Below are 23,176 nucleotides of genomic sequence, written 5' to 3' on the forward strand. Positions count from 1 at the left end.
AAAAAAAAAAAGAGCCGGGGCGCCTGGGCAGCTCAGTCACTTGCACGTCCAACTTCAGCTCAGGTCATGATCTCGCGGTTCATGATTCGAGCCCTGCATCGGGCTTGCTGCTATCACCCTGTCAGCTCAGGGCCCACTTCAGATCCTCTGTCCCCCCCCCCCACCTCTCCCCCACTCTCTCTCTCTTGAAAATTAAATAAAACATTAAAAAAAAAGAGCTAAGGGTTAGGAAAGAGCTTTGATTTCCCTCAAAATTGGGGAAAGACCCCTCCCTCATCAATAAGAACTATGTAACTGATTTTTTCTTTTTTTTTTTTAGCAACAACCTAGCACCTGTACATCAGCTGCCTCCTGATGCCTCTCCACACTGACCCCTTCCTCTGACTTGTTGTGGCTGGTGCTGGCTTTTCAGTGGATTTTACCAGCTCACCACACGTGTTCTTGTTGTGAGCTGCCTCAGAACTTTTGGGGACGGAGGTGAGGGTAAAGGTAGTTTCAAAGCAAGACCACATGTGGGCAGTGGAATGTGTGGTACCATAAGGGTCCTTGCCTGGGCCCCACGTGGCCTCTGCCTTCCTGCTAGGGGAGCCTGGCAAACTGGGGACCCAGCTTATTCACTGAGGACCCAGTTCAGCTGGAAGCTGGGCTCTGATCAGCCAGAGCAGGTTCCCGGCCTGTTTAAGTGAGTAGTGGGGGACAGGGAATCTCCTGTCTGGGATGAGGGCCGCTTTTCTAGGCATGAGTTTCATTCCACAGAGACCCCTGCTTCTCAACACCCTCTAGAGCCAAGAACTTGAACCCAGTTCCTGGAGAGGGAACTGCAGAATCCGTGATGCCAGAAACGCTGTGGACGGATGCCCGGGGTGGGGGCAACTTTGGCTTTGAGCCCTGAGAATTCCAGTCCCACTCTCCCCAGGTCCCCCTTCTTGAGGCTTGCCTAATGAGGGTCTCAAGCCATCAGTAAGCCCCTTCTCCTTCTCCCAACCCCTATCACTCACCTCCAGCACATTCTTCCTGCTAGATTTGTCTTTGGGGGCCCAAGAGAGAGAGGCCCCCCTCAGATCCACTGTGTACTCAGGCGTGGAGAGCTTGGGAGGCTGCCTCTGTGGGAGAGGGGAGAAGGATTGGGGGGAGCACAGTTACCAGGAGCCCTCAGCTCAGACAGGCCTGCCAGGGCTCCTGGCTCCAGGGACAGGATAGGGAAAGCGGGCCCAGGGGTTCCTAGAACCTAGGGATCCTGGACTGGCTGGTCCTTTGCTACCTGCTCACCCAGGAGGAAAGGAGAAAGGAGCACAGCTCTCATCCCCAGGAGCAGGTGTGCCCAGTCCCCAGTCTGCCTGCCCACCAGGCTGGGGAGGCCACCCTCAAGGACTGCTCCCCATGCCCAGGGTGGCTGGAAGCACTTGTCGTGGGCTGAATCTGCTGTCGTCACCCCCTGCCAAGGCCCAGCTCCGCTGGCACTCATATTCCACTGTCTCAGACCTAGCCTTAGACAAGCCAGATCAGGTAAAGAGCCGCAGGAATCAGAAGCAGATGGGATGGTCCCTGTCCCGGGGCCTGGGCCTTACCAGGCCACCTGCAGCTGAGGCCTTGGAGTCCTTGAAGAAAGTCAGGATGCCACCCTCCAGCACCGTCCAGGAGGCGCTCCAGTGCTTCTTCCTAGGTGGGGGTGGGGAAGTGGGGGGTAGCCAAGCTTGCACTGGGCCCTGGGCTGAGGCCCCCTTCCACCCACAGGAGCGGGGCACAGAGCTTAAGAACACAGCTCAGCTTGGGGTACCCAACCGTGAGGGCTGGACTCCCAGTTCTAACACGTGGTGGCCAAGGGACCCTGGGGAAGTCACTATCTCTCAGTGCCTCAGTGTGTCCTCATGGGACCTCTTAGAAAGTTGCTATGAAGATTAACAAGAGCCTGGCATATGGAACTGACTCTTCATCTCGGGGCTGTGAGTTCGAGCCCCACATTTGCTGTAGAGATTGCTTATATAAATAAACTTAAAAAAAAAATAAATAAAAGTCTCGATATGGAATGTGCTCAGTAAATGTCATCTTAATTAAGGCCCGCCCTGCCCTAGTCTGAACGCAGACAGGCTCTCACCGGAGCCGCTTTCCTTTGTCCACCGTCTTGGTGCGATGCAGCACACCGGCCTTGTCCAGGGTCTTGATCTTAGAAAGACAAGGGGAAAGAGGAGGGGGTTAAGGGGCTGAGCCACAGGGCAGGCAGGGGCTAGTCTCCCCAACAGCCGGCAACTCCTTCCAGGCGGGGCCTGAGTCATCACTGACCCCTTTCTGCTGCTGCTGCTGGTGGGGTGCCTGCTCCCACCCCAGCAGGAGAGATTTCCTCCCGGCTCCCAACCTCACCCAAACCTGGGCCCAGGATAACCCAGATCCAGGTTCATTCAGCTCAGGCTAGTGCTGGGGCCTATGGAGGTGACATGCCCGACCCCGCCCCAGGCCCCACGACCTCCAGGAAGCCCCGATTTCTTCTGCTAGGGCCTACATGCTCTTTCCTTTACCTTCTCCTCAGGGGGGTTGGCCTGGGCTGCGGTCTCACTGTTCTGGCTGGATTTGCAGATGCTTCGAGGGGCAGGGACAGGAACCTGGGGAGAAAGACAGTGTCAGGTATAATGCCCTCCCTTCTCCCCAGGACTCTTGCTTTCCCAGTTAGTTACCTGGGGCAGCTCCCACTGAACCGAGTCATCATCTGGGTTGTAGAAGTAGGGCTTCCCGCGTTCGTCCTCCAGCCTCATCCACTGTGGGGAGAGGGATGGTCAAGGCTCCAAGCCCGGCTCATGGGAGGGGAGGAAAAGTTTCCCAATATAGCCCCCAGGAGTCCGGAGGGTCAGGTGCAGAAGACGGTGGGGGGGGGGGGCGGTTCTTGGAGCTTGCTCAGGAGCTGCAGTTCATGATGTTAAGGGGAGCTCCTGGTGAGGAAGAGCTGAAGAAGTGACCCAGGGGCTGTCTGCGCCCATCTGCCCGCTGCCCCTACCTGCTCCTGGGTGAAGTGGTTGGTGTAGACCGTCTGCCCCTCGGGGCTCACGTGGCAAGACCAGCCGGGGGGCGTGGCCAAGGGAGAGGCGGACCGTGGCTCACTGAAAGAGCCCACGGGGGAATAGTCCTCCTCGGGGTAACTGGTCAGCGACTCGGGGTAGTCCGTCTCAGGGGTAGGGGGCTGCAGGGTACAGAAAACGGAGTCAGAGGGCCTCAGAGCCAGTACAGACCCCTGGCCCCGCCCCCTCAGGCCAGGCCACGTCCCCTCACCAGCAGTCTGGGGGCTGCGGGGAGCAGGAGGTGGGGTCTGAGACCCTCAGAGCTACTCCGCCCTGGCCCCGACCCCTCCCTTATGCAGGGGTCCCTTAAAGCCCCTTAAAGCCACCCGCCCACCCCGGCCAGGCCCCGCCCCCTCCCTCGTTCTCGGGGGCTGTGGGCAGCAAGGGGCGGGGGCAGAGGCCCAAAGAGACCCCGCCCACCCGGGCCAGGCTCCGCCCCCTCACCCTCTGGTCCCTGGGGCTGAGCGGGCTCAGTCCCGGCTGCATCTCCAGGTCGTCCTCGGGCTCGTCGTCGGGCTCGTCCTCCCAGACGGCCTCGCCCGTCAGCGGGTTGTAGAAGAACACCCTGCGGCTCTCCTCATCCCAGTACTGGCCCCAGTCTGTCTCGAGGCTCTCGCGGCTGCCCACCGAGGTCGGGGAGGTGGCCGGGCTGGAGGCGCCCTCAGCGGCCTCGAAGGGCGACTCCCAGGTGGTCACGCCCGTGTCCGGGTTGTAGTAGTAGGGGCGCCCGGTGCCCGCGTCCGTGTGCGTCTCCCACGCCTGGGGGCGGGGGGCCGCGGTGGCGCCGGGCGAAGTGGCCGGAGGCTGCCGCTCTACGTTCGCGTACACGGGCTCCGAGGGGTCGTCCACCTGTGGGAGGAGGGAGGGGACGTGACCTTCAGGGCATCTCCGGAGTCAGACAGTCCCGATTCGGCCACTTGCCATCTGGGTGACCTTTGGCAAATCAGAGCACACCCCCTCCCCACCCTGCCGCGTCTGTTCCGCCGGCTGCCGGTCCGGAAATTGTAGTGAAGAGAGAATGAGGAAATATTCTTTTTTTTTTAAATGTTTTTATTTATTTTTGAAGGAGAGAGATCATGAGCGGGGGAGGAACAGAGAGAGGGGGAGACACAGAATCCGAAGCAGGCTCCAGGCTCCGAGCTGTCAGCACAGAGTCCGACGCGGGGCTCGAACTCACTAACCTGAGATCATGACCTGAGCCGAAGTCGGCCGCTTAACCGACTGAGCCACCCAGGCGCCCCAAGAATGAGGAAATATTCTTGAAAGTGCATTGTAAAGTATGCATTGTAAAGTATGAGGTGTCCCAGAGGCCTAGGGCAGTTACATTATTTATTAACAATAATAAAATATCGATAACTGAGTTCTCCCGGCTGTGCGCTCAGTGTGCACTAGACCCGGGCGGGGAGGGGAGCGTGAATCAACCGGTTGGGCAGGAATAGAGACATGGCCTCAGACCCATTCCTTCTCCTCTCCCATTCAGGTCACACAGGGGCAGGGCCCTGCTGCATTCTACAGCCCCCACCCCTTCTTCCTTCCTGGCCCAGAAAGATCCGGGACTGGAATCAGTACTGCCTCTGGATCTGAGACTGGAACTTCCTGAATGTGGGTTTTGCAGTCCTCGGAACCAATTGCAGAGAAGGGAAAGAGCGGGGAGAGCCAGATGGGAGGGAGGAAGGAGGAGCAAAGAAAGGTGAGGCCCTCTTCCCCCTCCAAAGAAAAGTGAGGTGGGCTGGAAGCTCCCTTCACACAGAATGTAAGTCAGGGCATGCTTAACACCCTTACCGCTCTCTGCCACCTGCAGGGCAAAGTCTGTCCCACCTGCCTGCCTTCCGTCTGATTTCCTGCCATTCCTGGCCCTTTGCCTTGAACTTTACGCTCCAGTAGCCCTAGCATGCAGTGCCGGAGGTCCCACCCTCTCTCCTGTGTCTTTTATCACAGCCTGCCTAGGCCCATCCCTGCCCCTTTCTCACCTGGAGGACTCAGGACTCAGCTCAGGTGTCAGGTTCAAGGCCCTTCCTGAGCTTCCTCTCGTGTGCCCACCGCAGCCTAGCACCCTCAGCCCACCGGAGAGATAGTCACATTATCAAACCCCAGGCTGCAGAGTAGCACGAGATTAATACTGTTTTCTAAGAACATATAATGCTATGAGGGAAATGCAGATTTCGACACGGTAAACAGCAGATAGTTCCAGTTATGTGTTTTCAGAAACCCTCCAAAATGCTAACAGAGGTTATCTCTGGGCAGTGTAATTATAGGGATTGGGTTTGTTTTTATTTGTTTCTTTAAACTTTTCTCTTTTCTTCTTTAAGCTTTTCTCAAAATTTTGTATAATAACCTCCCCCCCACCCACCGCCCCCCCACCCCCCGCTCCTTTTCTAATCACAGAAGTTCCTCTGTTGCTGTGATGCCTTCACTGAACTGTAAACTCCCCAAGAGGGGAAGCAAGTCCTGTCAAGGTGGCTTCTCCCCAGGCCTTAGGTAGGTGCCTAAAAATCCATTCATTTGTCCCACGAAGGTTCACCTGTTCCGTGCAGGCCCTGTCCTAGGCACTGGGAATGCAGCAGTGGACAAACGGACCCAAATCCCTATTGAGCAGCTCGGGTAAATGGCCGGGGAGTGGGGAGGGAGCCGAGCAGGGTTCTGAGTGAAATGCACAGCACGTCAGGGATGATTACTGCTAACGAGGAGATAGTGTTGCAGTCTGAGAGCACCCGGTGGCAGGTCCCAGGCACGGAGGGAGGAGGAAGAGTTGGATATATCAGTTTCTCACTCCTCTCCCTCACCCCAGAAGCCCTTGTGTGGCTGAGACAGGACCCTCCACCCCACTTCTCCTTTCGCTGTGCCCACTGCAGCCCTCCTGGGCAACCTGGATTCCACCCACACCCGCCCACTGACCCTCCCCACACACACACAAAAGGCATCTTCCTATCACTGTACTTTCGCTCCAGTCGGTCCCCCAGCCTAGAACATTCCCTGCCTACCCAAATCCTGCTCCTCTGCTGGTCCCCAGCTCCAAACATCCTGGAGAGCCGGGCTCCATTTACGGCCTGGTGGCGTTCTGCTCTGCTGGCCAGTTCATCGTCCACCCGTCTGCCTACCTCCTCTGACCCCAAAAGGCAGGAGGTTTTTGAGAGCAGGATCCAGGATGATGTAGCCCTCCTCAGTCACCCTCTAGCAGGCAGCCCGCTGCCCTGAAGCACACAGCCGATCCACCAAGGATACTTACTGCTAGAGTACCCGGGTCAATTCCATGCTACATTTCACAGCAGACAACAAACACACATATCCGACACTACAGAAGAGACGGGAGTTAGCTTTGAGCAGGGACTTTCTGGGAATGAGGGCTCGGCACAGGAGCCAGGAGACTCCTTGGGAGGACTAGACGCACCTCCTACCCACCCCAGCTGGACCCACTGAGGCTGGAGGGTCATATGGGGGGTGGGTGAGCTAAGGAAGGAGCCAGGCTCTTTGGACTGGGGATTTCCACTGGCAGGCTGCTAGACTTGGCTGTGTGTCCTCGGGGAGTCCCGGGCTGGTCAGGTTGATGGGGATCTTGCACAAGGAACAGCCCTAGCAGGTAGAGGAGATACAGGGGTAGATGTCTAGGCCCCCAGCACGATAGGGCTGTCACAAGGAAGGGAAGATACAGAATCACCTTGTGGGGCTCTGGACTGCAGATCAGAGGCCTGGTGGGAGCAGAGGGCAGGGTTCCTTGGAAGGAAGCACATTCTAAGGATTGGGGCTGCTTCAGGGGGTAGTTAAGGGGCCTTCACTGGAGGTGAGCAGTTAGGGGTACTGCAGCCCTGAGGCCCCTTCAAACTCTAGAACTCTCTGCAGAACCCTCACAGTGCTAAGATAGAGGCGTTTTCCTCTCCTGGCAGAGCCACAGCCAGGATCAGACTAGAAGCCAGGTGGGGCCAGTCTCTCCGTGCCCTCTGGCCTTCAAGGGGAGGCTCGCCCAGGTTAGAGCAGGGCCCGGCACCCCCCTGCCCACAGCTCCTGGAGGCCCAGACGACACCCCGTCGCAGCCCATCAACAGACCCTGACTAGGGCACCAACAGCTCTTGAGGCCCAGACCCCAATCATGACAGAGACACGTATGTTTTCCAAGTAGGAAAGGGGAAGTGATCTCCCACCTCAGGCCCGAGGACAGAGCTAAGAGGCGCCCTGGCTCTCACCACACCCAGCTGCCCGGCCCCCCAGCACCCCGTTTCCAGTTCCCTCCCCTCCCCGCAAACAGGTGGCAGGCCTGCCCCTCTTCCCCTCTTCCACTGATCACCCTATCACCGATGACCGATCACCGGGTCTCAGCGCCCCTCCACAGCCCCTCTCAGACCGGCAAGGCCTTGGAAAAGGAAAGAGGCAAGAAGGGAGGAGTCCCCCCAAATCTGGGAGATGTCCTGCCCCCAAACCCAGCTCACCCAGCTCCTAACAGGCCAGACGCCCTCAGCCCTCCCCATCAGAGGCCAAGCTTGCCCCCAAACGCCAGGGTCCCCTACCTGTCCCCGCAGGGCCCGACTCTGCCTCCTGGTCAGCTTGGCAATCATGTCCACCATCCTGTCCCCACTGAGCTGCTGGGACAGAGCCCTGGGAAGGCTTCAGGGGTGGAGCCAAGGGGCACAACCCCAGGGCTGGCACGGGGCAAGGGGGAAACAAGAAGTTGCTTTGAGATGGCGGGAGGCTGAGCCTCCAGCCCATTTCCTGTCAGGGCTGCGGAAGTGCTAGCCTGAGACAGAGGCTGCCTGAGAAAGGGTGGGGTGGGGGAAAGGGGGTGGTGTCTCAGGTCTGGGGTATTTTTATGCGTCCAGGGACACACCGGCCTTCCTGCGCTATGCTCTGATGACTGGCAAGTTCTGAGTCCCAGGCCAGATACAGCCGTGGGGCAGGGTGGCACCGGGACCACAGGTGGGGGAGGGGCAGGCTGTGCGGCTGGGAGCAGGCAGAGGGGGCGGTTGGGTGCTGGTGCCTGGGCTGGCATGGACAGGACGTGGAGTGGCCATCAGCTCCCCGCAGGCCCGGGGAGGATGTGATGGGGAAGAGGAAGCTTGTGTGTGTGTGTCGCGGGGTGAGCGGGAGACGTCTCAAAGAGGAAGGGGTCTGGGCAGATGTGGTATCAGAGCGAGAGCCAGTGTCTGGAGTCTTCCAGCCACACAGGGAACGGGAGGGATTTTGACCACAACACAGTCTACTCGCCTTGACTGTCTCCTCCAGCCTGGGCCACCGAGATGCATGTAGCTCCCCCACAACCCTACACCAACAGCTTCCCCGGGTCTCTCCTCTCTTCACCCTCCTATCAGGTGTCCAAACCGCAGTCCTGCACCACGGGCGCAGCCTGTCCCTGGTGAGAAGCTGCCGACCTCCTCCAGCCCAAGGACCTCCTTGTCTTCCTGACACTCTCAGAGCGGCTCCGACACCCGAGGGTCTCCCCCCTGGCAGCCCAGCTTCCAGATCAGTCTCTGACCCCCACCTTCTATCCCGGATGCCAGACCCCTCATCTTCTGCTCTCCCATTTCAGTAACCCTCCTGCCCCCAGCCCTGGCCCTCTTTTCTCCCCTGCCCATGTCCCCCAGGCCACTCCTTCCCTGCACCTACCGTGGGCTCAGGACAGGGACGTCCAAGTGGAACCAGGCGTGGTGTAGGCTTGGGGTGTGGGACATTTGGACGGACCACATCCACAGCAAGCCAGGGACCTAGGCCCTACTCTGCCCTCAAAGCTCTAGTATCACTCCCCTACCGTCCCTTGTGGGGCTCAGAAGCCTGGAACACCAGAGGCAGAGAGGCCTGGAGTCCTCCCACTTGTCACACATATGACCCATCCCACTGACCCCACCCTGAGGGACATGGTCCACACACACACACACAGGACAAATCACCAAGAGGGACGGAGCCAGGCCCAGGAGATGGGAACAGCCTGTGTACATTCCAGAGTGGCCAGAAACTCTGAGCCGGCAGCAGGGAGGAGCTGGGGCAGGAAAGGGGAGAGAGGAGGCAGGTGTGGGAACCCGGGCCCTCAGTGCTGCCCTGCTGTAGGGTTAGCAGGCAGGGTCTCCCTGGGGCAGGAACCAAGAGTGACAGCGTGGGAGACTGGGACCATAGAAAAGGCTGCCCACCTGCTGACCTTCCCGGAAAGAAGCCTGGCCGCCATGTCTGGCGTCTCCCAGAGGGCTCTGGCCTCACACCATAGGGACTGAGCAAAACCCACACGGCTCTGGCCTGTTCTTCTCGGTCAGGGAGGTTGGCGCCTCAGGCCTCGGGTATGGGCTTCCCCAGGCGAGATGCGACCACAGCAGCTCCCCAGTGGGGTCCTCCTCCCTCAACCACACCCTCACACCTCGCCTGGCCTCCAGAGGCACATGGTGGAGGAGGGGACAGAACAAGCCAGCTTCGCCTCGCCCCGTCTCTCCGGCCCTCCGTCCTCGCCCCCGCCTTCTCTGCAAAACCCTCACCAGTGTTGGGGCACAAGCAGGTGCAACCAGAAAATCCTATCCGTTCTCTGGGGCCGGAGGCAAAAGAAATGCCTGCAAACCAGTGACTGGAGCTTGGGGTCTGGCTCAGGTGGCTGCGGAGGGGACAGGATCTCCTTTGCCGACTCCATGCCACCCGGGTGGAGGGAGAGTTGGGAATAAACTGTGATCTTTGCCTCAGTGAGGCAGTGAGCTTAGCCAAGTGCACAGAACTGTCCTGGTGTCCCTCCCCCGAGCACGCCCTCTCCAGGACAGAGTCCGGGCCTCACCGTACCCACCCCTAGCCCTGAGTGACTCATCCAGCCGTGTGCAGTGGGAAAGCTGGGGGTCACCCCGCAGGCTCCTCAAGCCTCAGAATAGTGGGGAACCATGCCTAGAGCTGCTCCCCCCACCCCGCCCCAGGGTCTGGTGTAACTGGTTTGGGCTGGGGCCTGGACGCGGGCTAAGGCCCACGTGAGGCTCAGTGTAATCTTATTGCTTGCCCTGTAGCCTGAAAGTCCAAACACAACAGGCCGAGGTGAGGGTCTTCTCTGGGGTTTGGGCCAGAAGCATCATTTGATTCAAAGGAAAAAAGAACAGAGCAGGATTCCAGAGACAGGGCTTCTTGTATAGGTTGTGCCTTAGCTTCTCTCTGGGCAGCCCCCTGAAACTCTGGGCCTCTGTTTCTTTACCCATAGAATGGGCTGTCATTCTCCACCCCCCCCCCAGCCCCCCCTTCCCTGCTCACAGGGTTGGGTTCTGTGAAAGGGCCAGGCAGGTCCCCTGAGGTTTCTACACCCAGTGGGGACGTGGGGGAGAACGCGGGGCTGAACCCCTGCTTTTCTGGCTCTGGGTTTCGACTGAGTGCCCTGAGCTCTGGACTCTGCCCGCAGCCTCTTGGCGACCTCATGGGGCTCGCTCCTCCTCGTTTGGCTCGCTCCTCCAGGCAGGTGGGGCCTGGGGTGGAGTCCCTTTGCCGCTCACACACCCTGTGCTCTGGGTGAGGCCTCCAGACACCCAGAAGGTCTCCTGCTGCTGGACCAGGAGGAGTCAGAAACGGTCCGTCGAGGAACCTGCCGGCCAGCAAAAGCTGTCATCGTGAGCCACGGGAGGAAAATGTGCCAGGGCCCCGTCCCCTCAGACGGATCTGCACCTGCACCCACCATTCCTCCTCACTTCCCCAGTGGAGGGACCAGGGTCCCCCGTCCACGCCGACCTCCCCAACCTAGGCCCAGGGGACCCCATTGTCTCTCACTTGCTCAGAAGCTGCCTCTCCTCAGATCTCCAACTCCTCCCACCTGACTGCCTTTGGCCCTTTGGCCTTTCAACAAACTCAAGGCCTCTCCATCTTAAAAAGAGACAGCGCGCCCCTGGACCCAGCTCTCCCTGCCTTGTTTCCAGAACCTGCTTCTTGCCCGCGTGTGTGCACCTGCCATCCCGCTGTCCACGCACTCCGACGTCCAGCCCACTGCTCAGGTCTCCTACTACCTCCCCGATGACAAAGGTGGTCCTCCTTGGGCCTGATCCCCTCCGGGACTTAGTCCTTACAACCCTCTCCCTCCTCGTCTGCCTCCTCAGCCTGGGGCCCAGGCTCCTCTTCCTCCGCCCATTTCCCTGATGCCTGCTCTCACCTTTCCTTCTCACTCTACTGTCCCCGGGGAAGCCCAACCAGCTCAGTTAACTTAACAACCCGCAACCCCGCCTCCAGGAGCGCAGACCCAACTGCCCCCCTGGGTGTCCTCGGTATGCCAAAAAAGCCGCATGTCCCAAACCAAGTTCACCTTCTTCCTCCTCCTTCTTCCCATCTTGGCATCATCTTGGTTGCTCAAGCAGAGACCTGGAGTCACTGAGCCAGGTGACCTGACCCGCCTAAGCCTTTCACACCTACCAGTCCCCAGGTAGCACAGGGATTAGAGGAACACCACCTCGAGGAAGCAAACATTCAGATCTAGAGTAGATGTCCTGCAGGGAATTGGTCTGGTCTCTGTGTCAGGGCAGGAAGAGAGGGACGGGACAGTCAAATGGAACGCATGGCCCTTGAGCCGATCCTGGTTCAAACAAACTGGCTGTGGGGCGCCTGGGTGGCTCAGTCGGTTGAGCGTCCGGCTTCGGCTCAGGTCATGATCTCGCAGTCTGTGAGTTTGAGCCCCGCGTCGGGCTCTGTGCTGACAGCTCAGAGCCTGAAGCCTGCTTCGGATTCTGTGTCTCCCTCTCTCTGCCCCTCCCCCACTCATGCTCTGTCTCTCTCTGTCTCAGAAATAAACATTAACAAAAAAATTAAAAAAAAAAAAAAACTGTGAGAGATTTGTTTTAGGACAATGAAGGAGCTGTGAGTATGGCCTGGGTCTTAGATGATATGTAAGGAACTAATGTTAATTTTGTCAGATATAACAATGGTAATGGTATTGTGATTGTGGAGAAAAACATTTTTAAGAAATAGATGCTGAATTTTTTAGGGATGAGATGCGATAAAGTCTGGAATTTATTATTTCTTGGCACACACACACACAAAAGAACAAACTTGGCAAGCAGCAATCGTCAAATCTAGTAATGGGTATAATTACATTCGTTTTAATATTCTTTTTGCTTCTTTGCCTATTTGAAAATCTTCATAAGAAAAAGGGGAAAAGCATCTCCCTCAACCTTTTTTGCTATTGTGCATTCTCAGTGTTACGACTTTATGAGATGTTCCCTGTTTCTTACCCAGGAGGACTGGCCCTTCCAACTCTCCCCCTACCCTCGGTCGTAATTTCTCTCCCTTTATGATGCAGCTCCGGTGCCAGGAATTCTGGAAATACGGCAGCTTAAACATGTCCTGCTTCTCCCCTTTCTCCCCCGACTGCTACGCTCCATGAAGGGGCTGTGCCAGCTGGTGGGCAGGGCTGGCTGGCCTGGGAACCCGGGAGACCCCGGGGCAGACCAGGCCCACCATGGGCCCCCAGAGGGAAGGCAAGGTGACCCCCAGGAGCTGACAGGGAGCCAAACAGGTAAGCTAGGCACTCTCTGCCCACAAGGTTGGGGAGGCCGGGAAGGCAGGGAGGGAGCAGGGAGAGCTCCTGATGGTGTCTTAGCAGGGGCCTGCCCAGCCCCCAGAGACCATCACTCCTCCGCTCCAAGCTCCAAGGGCTCCACCCCAGCACTGCGAGCAAAGACCCATAAACCCCACTCCTCTGACAAGCCAGAGGCTGGAGAGAGGCAGAGCAAACACAACCCAACCCACCGCCTTAATATAGCGGGTCCGGACGGGACGGGACGTGCTAGAGACCGATCACAAGTCATGGTGGGAAGAGGAACTTGTCAGTCAGAAGTGACAGGACAGCTGGATGGCCACCCAGAAGAAGATAATTAAAGGTGGGTCTACATCTTACTCTGTCCGCCCAAATATACCCCCGGAGGATACAAGATTTAGATGTAACAAGTGAAACCATTGGGGCGCCTGGGTGGCTCAGTGGGTTAGGATTCGGACTTCGGCTCAGGTCATGATCTCACAGTTTGTGGGTTCAAGCCCTGCGACGGGCTCTGTGCGGACATCTCGGAGCCTGGAGCCTGCTTCGGGTTCTGTGGCTCCCTCTCTCTCTGCTCCTCCCCCACTCACGCTGTCTCTCTCTGTCTCTCAAAAATAAAATAAAATATTAAAAAATTATTTTTTTAAAAGTGAAACCATAAAAATACTCAAACAGGAAAACACGAGCAACATTCTATATTTAAAAAAGACTTTTGTAAAGGCGTCTGGTTGGCTCGGTCGCTTAAGCATCTGACTCTTGGTTTCAGCTCAGGTCATGATCTCACGGTTAGTGGGTTTGAGCCTTGCATCAGGCTCTGTGCTGACAGTGCAGAGCCTGCTTGGGATTCTTTCTCTGCCCTCCACCCCCCGCCCTCCCCCCGCCGGTCCTCTCTCTTTTTTTTTTTTTTTTTAAAAGACCTTTGTAACAGAGACTCAAAATCTAAAAGCCATAAAGCACATGATTTATACATTTGACCACATATATGTACTTTAAGTGGGGCGCCTGGGTGGCTCAGTCGGTTGAGCGTCCGACTTCGGCCCAGGTCATGATCTCACGGTTCGTGAGTTCGAGCCCCGCGTCGGGCTCTGTGCTGACAGCTCGGAGCCTGGAGCCTGCTTCGGATTCTGTGCCTCGCTCTCTCTCTCTCTCTGCCCCAACCCACTCGCATTCTGTCTGTCTCTCCAAAAATAAATAAACATTAAAAAAATTAAAGACATAAATAAATGCACTTTAAGTAATTTGTGTGGCCAAAAAACAACATTAGCAAAGTCAAAAGACAATCCTAGGGAGATTATAACTCAGGTAAGAGATAAAGAGCTGTGTTCCCCAGTGTAGCAAAACCTCCTAGAAACCAATAAGGAAAAGACCAGCAACTCAGTAGAAAAAGGAGCTCAGGATACGAACAGACGGTTCACAGAGAAAGAAAAACAAACAGTGCTTGAATCTATGAAAAGATGCTCACCCTCACTGCGGAGAGAAATGCAAATTTAAGCTATCTGAAGATCCTACATTTTGCTATCAGACTGGCAGAAAACAAAATTTTGATGCGACTTGGTTGGCAAGGCCGGGGGGAATCAGACCCTCGCATTTGTGCTGGTGGGAATGTATGAGCCCCACGGGCGGGGACGGCAACTTGGCAAAACATGACAACTACCCCCTGTCTACCCTTCGACCCAGCAAACCTACTTCTGGGATTTAGCCTCGATTTACCAGCACGTGTGTGAAAGATTATTTCTTCTAGCATCGTTCACAGTTGCAAAAGATGGGAAACCATGCAACTGCCTGTCAACAGTATACTGGTTAAATATATTATGATACATCCCTAAGGTGGAAAACCTGCCCCGCTGGAAGGAAGGAGACTGACCCTCTCTGTGCACAATCTCCAAGATACACTGTCAAATCAAAAAGGCAAAAAATAAGCAAGTTATAGGATCGTGTGTATTGCATGCAACCTTTATGTGAGAGAGGCGGAAAATCAAGTAATCAAATGCATATTCTTACAAGTTTGTATTTGTCTGAAGAACCAGTGAAAGAATAGAGAAAGGATTAATGAGCGTGGTGACTTGTGAGCTGATGGTGAACAGGGTATGGAAGCAGGGGTGAGAGAGAGAGAAGGAGAGAGCAGAGGAGGGGCAGAGAGAGGAGAGAGAGAACCCCAAACAGGTTCAGTGCTGTCAGCACAGAGCCCGAGGTGGGGCTCGAACTCACCAACTGTGAGATATGACCTGAGCCGAAATCAAGAGTTGGATGCCTAACAGATTGAGCCACCCAGGCGCCCCTTACTATATACTTTTTAACATTGTTTTGCTTTTTAAAAACCATGAAAGTATATTATCGGATTAAAAAAAAAAAACCAAGGCTATCGGCAAGATAGAGGGGCTGGAAAACACAGTGACAACTTAAACAACAACAAAATAGAACTCTTAAGAAGATTCAAGTAAAGCCCAAAAGGAAAAAAAGACTACTTTAGAACTTAAAATATATCCCTGGACTATTCATTGGAGGCGAGGATAGTCACCCTCCAGACTCAAAGTAGTGGCCTGGAAGATAAAGCAGGAGAAATTGCTCGCAGCAAACGTACGCAGAGACAGAAATGAAGGAGGCAAAGCTACAAAACTGGAGGTTCCAGTCAAGACAGCTAACTTGCAAATAAAAGAAAAAGTCAAGGAAACGATAATCCTACAACAAATAGATTTCTCTAAGGTGAAAACAGACCCAAGGCTATCTGGAAATGGACAGGGTTCCAGAAGGGAGTGCTGAGAAAAAGAATCCCCACTCTGCACACCCAAGGAGTGTTTGGTTAGGAACCCCAGGGAAGGGGGCCTGGGTGGCTCAGTCGGTTACGAATTCCGCTCAGGTCATGATCTCACGGCTTGTGAGTTCAAGCCCCGCTTCGGGCTCTGTGCTGACAGCTCGCAGCCTGGAGCCTGCTGCTTCGGATTCTGTGTCTCCTCTCTCTGCCCCTCTCCCTAAAATAAACCATCAACTACTTTGTACCCATTGTCAAACAAAATGTGGAAAGGTTGCATTATCCCATCAAAAGACAGAGTCAGCTTGGGTTTCAAAATACAGTGACAGGATATATATAAAAATCCACTTAAAAACGTGATGATGTTGAGGGGCACCTGGCTGGCTCAGTCACCAGAGCACGTGACTCTTGATCTCAGGATTGTGAGTTCGAGTCCCACGTTGGGTGTAGAGATTACTTAAAAATAAAACCTTAAAAAAAAAAAAAGGGTAATGTTGAAAATAAAGGGATACCGAGAGATATCACATGGGCAAAAAAGAAAATAGAATAAAATAGAGTGGCCATATTCATAAAAGAAAGGTGGAGTTTCAGGTTGAAAACACTACGCGGGATAAAGAGGGGCACCAGGTAACGACACAAAGGGACAATCTGTGATGACAGAACCGTCAAAATCTGGGCGCTCCCAACAGTGTTGTAGTTAAATATAAAAAACAAAGCCTACTAAAAATACAAGAAGAACTTTATAGAGAAAATTTGAGTGGGAGATTTAATAAATCTCTAATGGAACTGGAGTAAAAGAATAAACAGAAAGAAGTATACAAAGGAAATGCAAGTTTGACTAATATAATCAATCAGCTTGGTTTGATACATAGGGGACCTTACATCCCTTAAATAAAAAATATACGATTTTTCCAGGTCTATGAAACTCTTAGAAAAGTCATTGACTTGGTCACAAAGAAACCCATAAATAAAATTAAAAGTGGAGATTTTACAAATCCAGTAAAAAAACGAATGCTTTCCCAGTAAAATATAAAATGGCCCAAATTAGCGAGAACTGGTGGAAAACTTGAAAAGACCAAATCACGGTTGATGAGAAAAAAGTCTGCCACTGACAAAGCGCCAGGTGCAGAGGGTTTCACGGGAGAGGCTGACTTGTGGAAACCTTTAGGATTCACCTGCCGTCTCCCTTCCTTGGCCAGGAGGCAATCCTAGAGAAATTTCTCTCTGGCTAGCGAGGTTCTGGGGAGAAGGGCTCCACACAGCATCCACACCACATCGTAACTGTCAGTTGGCTTGCCAAGGTCTCCTCCCAGACAGTAAACTACCTGAGGGCAGGGACCACGCCTTGTTTTTCTTTGGCTCTCACTGGCCAGTCCAGCACCTGCCATTTACTGAATCAATGACACGGCGAGTGAAAAGTTACCGTCTCACTGTCAGCGCACCGTGATGCCCTGGGTCTGTAAAACTCTCAGACACAGAGCAAAGCAGAATGGATGGAAAGAAACCAAAATGCTAATAGTCATTAGATTGAAATTCCACCCCCCCCCCATTAGCCAAATATATGTAGGGATATTAAACTATTTCTATGATGGTGGGGGGGATAGTAATTTATAAATTCAGACAATTCCAGGAGCGCTCCAGTTGTGGAGATGAGGCAGGAAGGAGGCTGGTGGGGGGGGGGGCGGGGGGCGGGGATCTGGAGGCAGGCCCCCTTCTGGCACGTTTCTTGGTTCTTCCGGCTTCCTCTCTCAGGCCCAACTGGCCCAGCCCCCAGGACAGACACGGAAGCCTGGACGGAGACCCCTGCCCTGCTCACCTGATGCCTCATGGTGGATCTCCACCCAGGGGAAGGAGAGGACGCAGGGTGGCACCTATAGGAGTCCAGAGCCTGGACACAAGGGCCCTGCAGGCCTCACTGTGCCTAAGCAGGTGCTCTGGAAATCCCCGCGCACCACAGACCTTCCTCAATTTGGCAAGAGCGAGGGACAATCCTTGCAAGAACCCCTATGTCCCTCGGACCCCGTCCTGGCAGCCCTAATTCCCTCAACGCCAACCAACATCAACTGTCCTCTGACACTCCAGTCTGGAACCCCGGCCACGTTCTGATCAGCTGAGCCCGGGCCTGATGGGCTCTCCCATGCTGGGAACGGGGCACTGAGCAGCCATCGGGGTTGGCATTCATAACCAACCACCTGGTCCTTCCCACTACTGAACACAGCTCCAGGAAGGGTGGAGAAAATAGACGGAGAAAGAGGCCGGCTGCTGGGGCTCAGGAAGGAAGTGGGGAGGCAGGTGGGCCTGTCTCAGGAGACCCGGGGTGCTGAGGGGAACCAGAGACTGAGAGGTGAGGAATGGGGCCCAGGCTCAGGGGAGATCACCCAGGGGCCCCCCACGGGGCCCCAGGGGCCCCCCACGGGGCCCCAGGGGCTGACACGGGGCCTGCAGGGTGGGAGGTTGCCTTGGGAGTGGTGGGTGGCTGGGGAGGAGTACTGGTGGTCAGGAATGTGGGGTGAGGATGGGAGGGGGGCTACCCACGGAGCTGCTCTTTCATGGGTCAGGTCAGAAGCTGGGCAGTGGGGTTCCAGGGTCCGCCTGGGGCTGAAGGTGAGTCATGGGGAGGAAAGGTCAGCCCAGGGATGAAGAAACCAGCTGGGCCGCCTGGGGAGGTGAGAAAGACAGTGGCTGGGAGGAGGAAGGACTCCGGAGACCCTCCCCTTGGCCTCAGCTCCCCTGCTCTTACCAGCACCCCCCTTTCCAGAGGGCCCATGGCTGGTCCCCACCCAAAGGGGACCCCGGTGGGTTTGTCCGAGGCCTCAATCACAGCTGCCCTGGGCTGCCCTCAGAGTCTGTCCCACGGAGTGGGTGCCAGGCCTGGGATCCGGAGAGGAGGCAGGGGCGCCTCCGGGCGAGTCACCGGGCAGGTGAGTTTCAGCAGGGGTACAGGAGAAGACCAAGGAGGGGGGAGGTCAGGGAAGAAGGGGAGAGAGTGGGCAACTGCCACGGCCCGCCCCCGCCCCCTGTGCAACCATATGAATGGTCACTCACAGTTCTCTGAAGAGGACAGGGAGCCAGGGCCCCGGGGCTCCTTCCAGTCCAGGCCGCCTGCTCAGGTGGGGCACCGGCCAGGCCGTTTGCAGAGGCCCCGGCTGTAACTCTTTCCTCCCAGTGGCCAATGCCTGGGCAGCAGGGGCGGGCTCCAGTCCGGAGGGCTGGCCTGAGGCCCCGGGGGCGGGCGGGGCGGGGATGGTGACCGGGGATGGTGACTGCACCCAGAAATGGACTCAGCAGGGGAGGAGTCTCAGAGGCCCCTCCTCACCTGGCTTCCCCAGGCTCGAAAGCCCCTCCTCAGCGAGGGAGGGAGTAGAGTAGAGGGGAACAGGCTGGCTATGGCCTGCAGGCCACCTGCCTGAGACTGAGCCTGGTAACTAGGGTGGGGTTCAGGGTCAGGAGGTACGGGAACTGACTCCCGCTCAGCCAACTCCCGCCTGGGTGACTTTCAGCCAGCCACTCAACTTCTCTGAACCTCTGCACTCTGGCACAGGGGGGCGCCCTTCCATGCAGGCCTGCCTTCAGAGCTGCTGGGAGTGGGAGCCTTTGAGTGAGAGCCCACGGGATCACTAGCCCCTGTGGCGCAGGATCACGTCATGCGCCACCATGCTTTGTGTCCCCAGTGTCCAGCGCTTTGACCAGCGCACTTTGACCATCCACTGGCGCGTGGTGGATGACAAGGCCGTGAAACGCCACACGGTGGGCGAGGAGGCTTCTCTCTTCTGAGGGTCCCCGCCTCTGCCAATTGTCCTACACCCATGCCACCCTCTCCCCTTGTCCAAGGCTCCCCAGTCCCCGATGAGCCTGACCCTGTGTCCCCTCCATCCTCACATCCTTGGCCCTTGCCTCAGAGGGACTGGGTCCCTCCCCGTCTGCCCTGCGCATCACCCTCACACCTGTGTCCTGGGATCCCGTCTCGTCAACCAGCTCCTCTGGCTGCTGCCCACTCACTCAGATTTGGGGAGCCCCCCCTCTCGACCTCCACATGCCTCTGGCCACACGGCACCTCTCCCTTCCCTGCCATGCTTCTGAGCGGTCTCCACTCGGCCCTGCACCCTCATCTTCACCCTCTGACCTCTGCCTTCTGCTTTTGGTAACCCCCTACTGATAAAGTGGCTGCTGACCTTGCGGTCACCACTTCCGATAAATGTTCGATGGCCTTTATCTAACTTCCCCTTCCTTCTGGACACCTCTCGGTGTCTGGACCAGCACTCTCCTGCTTCTCCTCCTTGTTCCCTGTGTTTTACACTTCCTCCTCTTCCCTCCCCTGGTCACCCAAATGTGGTGGGCCCAGGGCTGTGGTCCCCCGGTCCACATGCTCCCTCGCCCCCCACATCTCCACACCACATGCTGGGCAGCTCCAGGACTCCTCCCACGCCTTCCCAGTGTCCCCGCCATAAACAGACCACTGTCTGCGCACACTGGGAGGCTGGGACTCATCCTGACTTCTCTCCCGCCCTCCTCAGCCCATCAGCCACCAGCTCCCTCGAAATCCACTTCCCGAACCTCTCCTGTCATCACCGCATGCCTGGGAGACCATGAAAGTCCTCTGCCACTCTTAAAGTTCCAGCCAAGGGGGTCCTTTCTGAACCCCACTCCCTTCTCTTCTGAGAGTCTCCCGGTAGCTGCACGGTGACGTCCGAATTCCTGGCGAGGGCCATGAGGCCCCACCCCCCAGGCGCCACACACTCCCCACCAGAGCCCCAGCAGCACAGGGTGGGGGCGGGGCTGAAAGGCCCCAGGGGTGCCCCATCTCACACCTGCACCCATGCCTGGGCACCGCAGTACACTGGGTGTCCTTTTTATCTCAGATGGCCTGGGCCATGCCGGCCTGAGGCATCTGTCCCCTCTTGCCAGGCTCCTGACCCAGATGGTGGCCCTCCAGGCCTGGGACTCTGCCTCACCAGATGCTCGGCAAGTGCAAGGTCACCTCATGCTTAGTTAATGAGTGAATGGAGGGGAAAGGTAGGAGCTGCCTCTCCTGCCTCCTCCAAGAAGAAACAGGCAGGCTCACCATTCAGGAAATTCTTTCTCTAAATGCTGCCTTGAGTAACTAAAAGGAGAATGGGGTTTCCTTCCCAGGAGACAGGCAACTCCCCACGCCAGGAGTGTGTAGGGGCTGGGGTGTCAGGGAGGCCCACAGCTGACACTGGAATAAAGCAGGGTCACAGGAAGTGTGAGATCATACCCATTACACGGGGAGGAAACCAGACCAGAGGTACTAAGCCTCTTGTTGAGGCCATACAGTGCATTCATTAGGGCCAGAAGTGGGACCAGGCAGAGTATTTCCACCAATACCCGGGTCTCTGGCAGACGCCCCAGTTCTTCCCTGCGCGAGCACCACCCCTCTCTCCATCATCTGTGTCCCCCGCCGCGGACACACCACTATACTGTGCGGAAAGAAAGAGGGGCAAGCTGGACAGGGGATGTGGAAAGGTCCTGGAATGCACCTCCGAGAGCCTGTCCGGGAAACGGAGGGACGCCGGGGTAAAGAGCACTGGTATCCAGCCATCTGTCCCAGATAAGGGGGCCAACTGGCCAGCAGAGACGGCCGGGCACATTATTTCCCACCCCCCTACCCCTCTGGTTCCTTCTGGGCGGAGTCCCCATCCTCGTCCCCACGCGCCGGTTGCTATTCCCCGTCATGACCACAAGGGGGCGGGCTGCTCCTTGCAGAAACGGGAGCAAAGCTGGCGCAGACCAGGATACCGAATGCGACCCCGGCCAGCCTCGGTGGAGCGCCTACTACGTGCCAAGCGTTTCCATGCCTCACCTCGTTGAGGCTCACAACACTAATCCTTAGGTTTTGTCCTGCGCTTACACACGAGGACACTGGGGCTGGGGAGTTAAGTGACTCCTCTGCAGCTGGCAGGTGACCCAGCAGGGTCAAATTCCAGTCTCTCTAAGCTTCAAATCCTGAGCTCTTTGCACTGTAACCAGATGGGCGGAGGGGAGACCCAGGAGCTCCCAGCCCGGGAAGGTGCTTCCTTCCTCTGGGCATCCCACACTCAGTCCTGGCATGGGCCAGGCATCAATGTTGACAACAAATACATTACATGAAGTACAAAGAAAGAAATCAGAGACTTACAAGGTTTAGGGATCATCCATCCACACTTTCCACCCCTCTTTGGGCCAAAGGACAAATCGAGACCCTCTGAGAGGAAATGAATTGCCCATAATTACCCAGCTGTCAAAAGGCAGATGTCAAAAAGGAGGTCTGTGCATCCTCCCTCCACATCTCCCCAACCACCGACCCAAAAAGTTCCTAAAGTTGAAGATGTCAGGGTCATCTGAAGGATTCTGAGGATGTAAAAGTGTTTTTAAAACGTGCTCTATTTTCGATTTCCTAAATTAACAACTGGGTTCTGAAACGAAAAAAACACACTCACTATCACTGGACCACTTCCTGAAACAAACAAATCAAAAATTGTCTTTTTTTTTTTTTTTTAAAGGGGGAACTGAAATATCGGAAGAAGCCAAAAAAGGAAGCAGATCCCTGACTTCCACATCCACTATCTCATCTGACCCCTAAGCTCCTCTAAGAAGAGGCAGGTGGAGTGGCCCGCAGGTCCACAACTCCATATCCGGGCGCGTTTCGGAATGTTGTGGATTTTAGAAAGGTAATAACGGAGCACACACCTGCCAGCAAGGCTTGGAGCAGTACACTGTAATCCGGTTCATCAGCACTTGCGTAGTAAAACTAAATGTAATAAATAAAGACCACCCACAGCTTGACATCGGTTCAAATCAAATTTTTTACCACCAACTGAGTTACGGGAAACCTTTGGACTCCAGGGAGCTTTGGCATTTCGGAATTGCCCATAAGTGACCGGGAGCCTGCACCCTTCTCTTTCCGTGGTTTTGAAAAGTGAGCCTCGGCGGTGACTGCCGCCCCGTCGAGCCGGACGCTAAGCCGAGGGGGGTCTCTTCGAGTCCGGGCCCGGAGCGGCGCAGCACCCCGGCCCGCCACCCCGCTCCCCGTACCTGCTGCGGGCGCTCCTCCCGTGGCGGGCCGCGCACGTCTTGGACGACCTCGTAGACGTTCTCGGAGTCGCTGCGCGCCAGGGGTCGCGGGCACACCCAGGAGCCCGCCACGCTGCAGGCCTTGAAGCTGCCCGCGCTCCCGAGGAGGCCGGCAGGGGGCGCGACGGCGGCGCGCGCCAGGTCGTCCAGGGACTGGGCGGGCCGCACCGGCGCCGCGGGCCGCGTGTACAAGCAGGTGGGCAGGCCCGGCGCCAGGCTGCTGCGCTGGGTGGCGGCGCCGCGCCGCGCGGGGCCGCACAGGGAGCCCACGCGGCCCCGGGGCTCGGCGGGCGTGCCGTCGGGGCCCGCGGACACCGGCGCGCTCACGAAGCGGTAGTCGTAGGCGAGCGGTTCCGGGACCACGGGCCCCGGGCGGAGCGCGGGTGGCGTGGAGGTGGTGGCCGGGTCCCCGAGCGCCGGCAGCTCGCGCACGTACTGCGCGGGCAGGTAGAAGGGGCGGCCGCCGGGCTCGCGCCGCACGTGCCACCAGTGCTCCGTGCTTCGGCGCAGCAGCCTGTAGCGCTCGTTGGGCTGGATGGCCACGCGGCGCCCGTCCTTGCCCGTGTACTCGAAGGGATGCTCCACCAGCACGTACACGTCCCCCTCGACGTCCGCCGCCATCGCGGCCCTGGCGTTTCCCTGTGAGTGACAAGGAGGAGGGGCGCGGAGGTCAGGGCCACCGAGCCGGGAAGCGCAGAGGGACAGAAGACCTGGGTTCGAGTCCCAGTGCTGCATTCCTTATGTGCGTTAATTTCCTAGCTCAAAAATGGGGGGCTTGGATAAAATAATCTCCAAGGTTCTCATTCTTACACTCACTCATGGAATTATGACAATACCTTCATTCTGACAATGCCTTCATCC

General features: G+C 56.7%; 1 protein-coding gene across 4 annotated transcripts in view; it reads right to left on the minus strand.

The window, feature by feature from the left end:
- The window catches only part of ARHGAP27 (Rho GTPase activating protein 27), a 32,309-nt gene that overhangs the window by 5,474 nt on the left and 3,659 nt on the right, over positions 1 to 23,176 (minus strand). For 2 of the 4 annotated variants that reach the window (XM_086685496.1, XM_086685495.1), the window contains exons 3-10: positions 22,277 to 22,954; positions 3,492 to 3,896; positions 2,987 to 3,169; positions 2,670 to 2,750; positions 2,514 to 2,597; positions 2,096 to 2,163; positions 1,569 to 1,659; positions 999 to 1,103 (exon numbers count right to left, since the gene is read on the minus strand). In XM_086685496.1, coding sequence (XP_086541622.1) covers positions 999 to 1,103; positions 1,569 to 1,659; positions 2,096 to 2,163; positions 2,514 to 2,597; positions 2,670 to 2,750; positions 2,987 to 3,169; positions 3,492 to 3,896; positions 22,277 to 22,936 — 1,677 coding nt within the window. In that variant the 5' untranslated portion in view covers positions 22,937 to 22,954. Of the gene's footprint in view, positions 1 to 998; positions 1,104 to 1,568; positions 1,660 to 2,095; positions 2,164 to 2,513; positions 2,598 to 2,669; positions 2,751 to 2,986; positions 3,170 to 3,491; positions 3,897 to 7,546; positions 9,896 to 18,289; positions 18,518 to 22,276; positions 22,955 to 23,176 lie in introns of those variants that run through there. The other 2 variants (XM_086685498.1, XM_086685497.1) reach the window with 2 other exon arrangements.

The sequence above is a fragment of the Puma concolor genome, chromosome E1 (assembly GCF_028749965.1).
Source record: "Puma concolor isolate L17-30 chromosome E1, mPumCon1.1.hap2, whole genome shotgun sequence".
Lineage (NCBI taxonomy): Eukaryota > Metazoa > Chordata > Mammalia > Carnivora > Felidae > Puma > Puma concolor.